This window comes from Limulus polyphemus, unplaced genomic scaffold (assembly GCF_000517525.1).
Source record: "Limulus polyphemus unplaced genomic scaffold, Limulus_polyphemus-2.1.2 Scaffold5534, whole genome shotgun sequence".
Lineage (NCBI taxonomy): Eukaryota > Metazoa > Arthropoda > Merostomata > Xiphosura > Limulidae > Limulus > Limulus polyphemus.
This window is the reverse complement of record NW_013671144.1, coordinates 23,508-31,705: the sequence shown is the minus strand read 5'-3', so window position 1 is coordinate 31,705 and position 8,198 is coordinate 23,508. Positions and strand designations below refer to the sequence as shown.

At 31.9% G+C, this 8,198-nt stretch overlaps 1 protein-coding gene across 1 annotated transcript in view; it reads left to right on the top strand.

Annotated features, from left to right (window-relative positions):
* LOC106472699 (sorting and assembly machinery component 50 homolog A-like) overlaps positions 1 to 8,198 on the top strand; it is a 27,913-nt gene that overhangs the window by 13,916 nt on the left and 5,799 nt on the right. Inside the window, exons 6-8 of the mRNA XM_013933349.2 lie at positions 1,627 to 1,714; positions 3,690 to 3,821; positions 5,806 to 5,877. Of these exons, the coding sequence (XP_013788803.1) occupies positions 1,627 to 1,714; positions 3,690 to 3,821; positions 5,806 to 5,877 (292 nt within the window). The remainder of the gene's footprint in view (positions 1 to 1,626; positions 1,715 to 3,689; positions 3,822 to 5,805; positions 5,878 to 8,198) is intronic.

The window sequence follows — 8,198 nt, the reverse complement described above, 5'->3', positions numbered from 1 at the left end:
CCTTTATATTATGTTTGTAGATACGTCGGACAACTTTCATAAATTGGTTAAGAACTAGACATTTCTTAGTCTAACGATCACGTTTAGAACAACCACTTTAAAAAAACAAAGTTTTGTTATATTTCTAACAAAACCTTGTATCTTTAGGGGGAATCCTAGGTGAGCCTGTCCTTTATATTATGTTTGTAGATACGTCGGACAACTTTCATAAATTGGTTAAGAACTAGACATTTCTTAGTCTAACGATCACGTTTAGAACAACCACTTTAAAAAAACAAAGTTGTGTTATATTTCCAACAAACCAAAAGCTTCTTTACGTTCATGTAATCAAAACAGTTTTCTCTGAATTGGTATAATGAAATAATATTTTTATTTCTACTGTCTGCTCCACTCCTTATCTACATGCCTTTTTTGTATGTGAATCTGATTACTGAGTTTTATTTTTTACAGTATTAATACAGTGAAAATCTAGTGACTTCTTACAACTGTTGGCCCTAAGCTCATACAGTTTTATATAAGAAACTATAACTAATCATTAAAATAAACAAATTCACTTGGTTTTCTTAGTGTACACTTGTGGTAGTTTCAGTTGCTAAAAACTACCTTTCTAACATGTGCTAATGGGTTTACCCTTTAGCTCAGTTGGTAGAGCAATCATATGATGTGCAATAGGTCCCATGTTTCAATTTGATCTAAGGAAATAAAAACAGACTACTAAAGAAAAATTGGCGTCCGACTTGTGGTCATCTCATGAACCTTAGATAAGTCCTGAGGACTGGTCTTTTTTGTGAGAGGTGGAGAGTGGTAGTTTGTTGTTGTTAAAAAGTGTTTTAATAGCAAGTGATATTGGATTAACCTGGTGGCTCAGTTTTTAGAGTACTTGCTTAGCATATGAAAGGTCTTCAGTTTGATTCTGAGCCTAGAAAATACAGAAATGGGATTACCACACATTTAACTCATTCACAGTGGATACCCCTTTCTGCACAAGTCACTAAGTACATTCGAAATTTAATCAAACAACTTTACTATCAGTGTATATCAAGGAAATTAACATTATATTTTGAAGTTTTATTTTATCTAAGTTTTAATTCCTTTATTTCAAAAGAAACCTTTAAAAAAAAACTTCATCTCCAGTTTTCTTGTCACATGTTTTCTGAGTAATGAAAAATCTCACCTTTTGCAGCCTCTTTATTGAATAGAATAAACCACAGCCTGTACATTTATGTCTAGACAATAAGTACATTTACTTGCCCTATCAAAACTAATAATTCAAAGTCCTTTTGTTCAATCCAGTAGAAACACGTAATATATTTTGCCAACCACCATCTGTAGTTTGCTTTTAGGTTCACAAACCACATGTATTTACTACACATACATGTATACAATCATTAAAAAGAGCTCATTTTACACTATAATATAATGTACCAGGTTTTGAGGAACACTGTACTAATCAATTGATTATAGGTATACTTACAGAAAATTACTTTACAAAAGGTTGTAGCTGAATTAAATTTTACTGAAAAGGGTTATAGTTAATGTAATTTCTTTGAGACTTGAGTGCAAAGTTTGGAGCATTTAAATCACCCTTTCATAATTGTTGTGCATTAATATCTGTGCAATTGTTAGGATTACTGGTGCAGTATTTCAGCATGCCGCAGACTTCCCATGGAGTGGGTTTCGCCAGATAGATCGAGGAACGTTGTTAGAAGTGGCAGTAAGTATGTTATTTACCACTGTTGTCCTAGTAAGTTAAGTAACAATGATTCAGGTATATCATAGCTGGAAACACTGTTTACATATGCCATGATGTTTTGTCTTTCTTTTTGAAAATCAATAAGTTTTAAATACTTCAAACTATTTTCTTGTTTTTCAAAAACAGTTGGTTATTTTTATAAAGTAGAATGAGTAAAGCATTTAATTAGTGATTTCTCAAAGTTTTAAATTTATATATAATGTCTGTATTTCATTCTGGCATATATAGAATACCATAGAAACATCTTGACGGAAGAGTTATTGTGGTAGCATTGTAGGCTCGTTTATCATGGGATTTTGTCCAAACTGTTTTCACTGAACTTTAGTAGTTGAATACTTGAATTTCATAACCTCACTGTGCTTCATACAAGTAGTACCTTAGGTTCATTCTTTTGAAGGTTTGTTAAACTAATTTAAATCTAGGAGCTAATTCCTTTAGGTGATGGAATTACGGTATCTGTTGTGACAACACTTGATATCTCAGTGAGGCGAGCGGTGATTTACAGTCTTACTACTAAAATAAGTATGTTTGTAACAGTAAAGATATGATTGCTAAAAAACAGCAAAATGATTAGAAATATAATTTATAATCAATCTGTGCATGTTATCAGGAAGATCACAAAAAAATCTAGCCACCTCATCTCTTGTCACTGTGTATTGTTTACATTACCCATCCATCTATAATTAGATTTACGACCAATTTGTTTTCACAGTTGTGTGCATGGTAATATAGTAATCTGAAAAAGATGTTATGTCATTTTTTCTAAAAATCCCACAAATCATGTTAAAGCTAAAAATGACTTTAATGCTTCTTCATTGTTATGTTTTCAAATTGTATTACGTTTTGAAGAAAAATACAGGTTAATAAAAACGTTTTATCTACTTTTCCCTTCTATTAGATAATTTTTCAATCTCAGAATGCCATATTCTAGTAAAAGTTTACGACAGTTAGCTGTACATTTGTATAGCTAAAGTAACAATCTTTTGGATTTTCCTCTGCACTTTCATTTAAGCCAATATGCAAACAATAGTATATTAATGAGACAAATAGGAATAATCTTGGCATTGATAAGTTTCCAAAGTAAGGTCAAAAGTGACAATATTGTTACATCAAAAATGTCTGAACATACAGTATAAGTAATACCCAAATATTAACTCTCTCTGATAAAATTATATGTGTGAAAAAATTAAAATTATTTAACCCTTACTGTAAAAGCTGTAACTCATAATAGAAAAAACAACTTTGTAAATACATTATGAATGTTAGTGTCCAGCATGGCTTGGAGTTTGTTTTGTTTTTTTAGAATAGTGTTTTTTGAAAGAAAGTTTAATATACAGAGTTACACACTGTATATTTTATTCAAATTGTATATTTAGAAACAAGTAATAGGGCTTAAACATTAGTTTAGTACACTACCTATCATCCCTCTCCTACTTACAGTTTTAACTTTTCTCGGTTATGTTCCTTGTATGGTTAGTTATAAAGTATCCATGCTGCACTGTCATCTATGGTTGTTTGTTTTCCTTTCCTTCTCTGTTGACCTTAAATAGTTCTGTGTTTGTTCTTTTACCGAGTTAGTACTTCTCTAAAAAATTATATATGTTTGAAGTTTACTTTTGTGCATAGTCTGTAAATGATAGATAGTTTAGGTATTTCCCACTAATGTTACACAGCTAAAACATTTGAGGCAACGTATAAAGAAATATTGACAGATAGTAATAAGTGGGTTAAAGGTATTGTTTAAAAAAAAGTTTTAATAGGTCTGGAATGAAGTCGACATAAGTTTAGAAGACACTATAGCTTAGAATGAGAGATACATTGTGGTAGGGATATGGCAACGATTTGACTAGTAAGTTTGAATCTCTAGGTAAAAGGACATGATTTTATTTTAGTGCTTTGCCATTACAAATGTTTTCAATACAACCATTATTTCCAGTTTGAATCGGCACCTCAAATTCACCATAGTTTCAGGTGGGAAGGGATCTGGAGGGAACTGAAATGTGCCTTACCATCCACAGCCTTTGCCGTTCGAGAAGAGACTGGCCATTCTCTAAAGTCTAGCATAAAGGTACTTTCATACCTCTGCATCTAACAGGCTTTGTAGAGTTCTCAAGTTACAACTGAAATAGTAAATAATTCTGACATAACTTGTGAGTAAAGCAGCACGATCTAAGAAGTAATGTGATTAATATTAAAATTAGTATATTAACAACTTTTTTTTTTTTAAAGTCTACAGAATAATTTCAATTTTTTGTGACAATTTGGGTTTCAACTTTTTTGGACTTTACAACAAAAATGCATGTACCTTTAAAAGTTTATATTTTTTTATATATATATCTGTACTGTTACTTACAAAAGTGGTGTTATCTAACTGAAGAAAATTGCCACTTTTGGTTGTGCAACTCAAGACAGGTGATATTTAGTATCTCAACTGTGAATAAAGTCACTATTTCCACCCTACTCTAGCACCACAGATGTGAACTATCATTCAGCATATTCTACTCTAGTATCTCGGATGTAAACAGAGTCACTCTTTCGAGAGAATGACTGTGTTCACAGTTGAGGTACTAGAGTAGGGTGTGAGAAAAAGAGTGTGTTCACAGTTGAGGTACTAGAGTAGGGTGTGAGATAAAGAGTGTGTTCACAGTTGAGATACCAGAGTAGGGTGTGAGAGAATGACTGTGTTCACAGTTGAGGTACTAGAGTAGGGTGTGAGAGAATGACTGTGTTCACAGTTGAGGTACCAGAGTAGGGTGTGAGAGTGTGTTCACAATTGAGGTACTAGAGTAGGGTGAGTGAGAATGGCTGTTTTCACAGTTTAGATACTACAGTAGGGTGTCACCCTACTCTGGTACCTCAACTGTGAACACAGTCATTCTCTCGCACCCTACTCTGGTACCTCAATTGTGAACACACTCTTTTTCTCACACCCTACTCTAGTACCTCAACTGTGAACACAGTCATTCTCTCGCATCCTACTCTGGTACCTCAACTGTGAACACAGTCTTTTTCTCACACCCTACTCTGGTACCTCAACTGTGAACACAGTCATTCTCTCACACCCTACTCTGGTACCTCAACTGTGAACACAGTCATTCTCTCGCACCCTACTCTGGTACCTCAATTGTGAATACAGTCATTCTATCGCACCCTACTCTGGTACCTCAACTGTGAACACAGTCATTCTATTGCACCCTACTCTGGTACCTCAATTGTGAACACAGTCATTCTCTCGCACCCTACTCTGGTACCTCAACTGTGAACACAGTCTTTTTCTCACACCCTACTCTAGAACCTCAACTGTGAACACAGTCTTTCTCTCACACCCTATTCTAGTACCTTATGTGTAGTAGTTTTATAATTGGACTTTCTTTTGTAGTGAAAATACAACAAAAGCAACATAATACAACCAGTTGACAAGCATCCATACAACTACTCTTATGTTATTTATTTTATTGAACTTTGATTTTTGTCTTGTGGGTTTATAGATGTGATTTGGTACAGTGTATTCTTGTAAACCTGGTGTTATGTGTTTTTCTACTTATTAACTGTATAATGAGGTCTAAAAATGTCTTATGTTTTTATCTAAGTATTTTACTTGTTTTTTGTGTATTATAAATTTTAAATTGTCAATCTAAGGTAGTAAAAGTGAGTAATGAAATTAAACATTTTTCATACATCTGTATAATTCTTTTTTTGCCTTCTTATGCTTTGTGGCAGTAATAATGACATAACCTGTACAGTTTTATTTCTTATTAATTAGTCTGTACACTTTTGTTATTTGTAGTTAGTATATTACTTATACATCTTTCATTTTTCTTAGCTCAGCAGAAGTACCAACAGTGAACAGTTTATGTTCACTGTTGGTACTTCTGCTGTTTAGTTAATGACATAAACTGTTCACTGTTAGTACTTCTGCTGTTTAGTTAATGACATAAACTGTTCACTGTTGGTACTTCTGCTGTTCAGTTAATGACATAAACTGTTCACTGTTGGTACTTCAGCTGTTCAGCTCATGACATAATCGGTACAATTTTATTGTTTCTACCTAGCATATACTCACCCGTGATACAAGAGATAACCTAGTTCTTCCAACTGCCGGTACTTTTCTCAGGCTCAACCAGGTAATTCAACCATCAGATAATTGTTTCTAGTTGTTGTGGTAACCAGTCAGTTTGATGTAGAACACAAACAATCCTAGGTCACTACAATACGGTGATTTATCACAATATAATAGTGTGTGTGGTTGAGTAAGATGAGATATCATCCATTCAAATATCAAGCATTTAGGCAATTAGTAAACAAAAGCTTACAAACCTCCCTACTAGGGACATTGCTAAATATTGACTATTTAATTTATTTTTTATGCAGTTTAAGCACTTTTGAATCTACATTTTGAAAGTAAGAAATTTGCTTTGAGCCATTAAAATGTTTTAACTTTTTTTTTATGCAATCATAAACAAATATAAAGACTGTGTGATGAACAAGAGAATTACAGCAAAAACAACAACAAACATTTGACACAAACATTTAATTCTTGAACGTTTTGGAATGTACATATTCAATCTTCAGCAAGCTATATTGAACAAGGTAAAATATCAGATAACAAAAAATTTCTAAAGTTCCAACATTCTATAAAGAGTAATTGAATAAAAGAATAAAGTCAATTAAAAACAAGAAAGAATAGGATAGTGTAACAATATTATACAAGTTATTCAAAACATACTTAATTGTAGTGAAGTTGTGTTATTATTTAAAGTTGGGAGTTCACTTGTAATAGATAAACTTTCCTTAATTAAAAGTTCAATATTGGATGATTCAGCTGAGATGACTTTGAAATTCATAATCAAAAGGGGTTTTCACTATTTGTGCAATTTGCAGGATCTGGATGATTTGTTAGTTGTTTACCAGTTCTTCTTGACACCCCCATATGTTTACAGGTGTAATTGGCATTACATGTGTATTTATACATGATCCTGGAATGCATAGGGGTAGGTAATAGATCTTTTGATCTGGATAGATTTTGAATCTTGAGAGATATTTAAATAACTTAACCCTAATTTTTATACTAATGGTAGTACTGCACTACATATTTTTTTATTTAATTAAATAATGCACCAATGAACACAGAATAATAATGTGCAAAAAGCAGACAATGTTCCATAACTATTACATTTTTTCTGGCTTTCTAACTATGCGATAAGAGCCGTTAAAATTTCACCTAAGCTCGTTGGTATTTCCTGTGGGAATGCAACTTGAACTGAAAGTGAAATTGACAATTCTCTTTACAGAAAACAACGTAATATAATACGTCATTTGATAGATTGAAACCTTGGCTTTTTATTGGTTATAAATAATATAGTATTGAACGGCAGAGAGAGAACTATTGGCAATTTCTGAAAGAGAGGTCTGGTTGTCTATTTCATGGCTCTTTAACCAAATAAGATTGTAGGCTATAAAAATTATGCATTGCCTGAGCAATGACAATAATATAACTAATTTACATTAGATTTCATACTTTTTTGGAAGGGTGGTAAGTAAATTAGAGAAGAGGGCAACTGCACAATTCTAACACTAGAGGAACTTTTAGATTTTTTTTTAATATTCCCTTGTACAATTAAGAACTTAATATGTATACACTATTAAAATGTGGATTATTAGCTGTTTTTATGCTATATTCGTTGATATACCATGAAAAGAAATTAGTTTAATTAAATATTAAATGTAACTCACTAAAACCTTGTGATGCCAAAAAAAGATATCCGCGCCGATAGGGTTAATTGACTTTAATGTTTTACTCTGTATTTTAATTACTCTTTAAAAAATGTTGGAACTTTAGAAATTTCTTACCTTGTTCAATATAGCTTACTGAAGCTGGAATATATACATTCTGAAATGGCCAAAAATTAAATGTTTGCTATCATACACACAGGTTAAATGTTTGTTGTTGTTGCCATCATTCTATTGTTCATCATTAAACTTCAGTTCCCGTCGAATGAAGATTGTACGAAGATTAACATCTTAGTAGCAGAGAATCCTGTTCATAATAAGTTTAAATTTGAGAAAAGGTTGTTTTGTGTCATTGACCATAAAACGTTCAAAGAGATTCTGAATAAAGCTTTATAAAACTGATTAATTTTTTTTAATCCATTTGTTTCAAAGGTTCTACATGTTCTATTTTTGTACACATGCAGGTTGGGTTGTAAGCCATTACATTGGAAAAAAAAGTGTTGTAATTAATTAACATTTCTGTAATTTTTCACTTAAGTTTTATTACATATTTTAAATTAAACATTTGATAAATGGGTTCTAACAAATGTTTAATGATTAAAGCTGGACAATTTAAATAATTAATCAATTACCTATGACTAGTGATTACATTAACAAATTGAAATTAGTGTTTACAGTTATTAGCATCTTTGATTATCAATATTACAGTTAAATC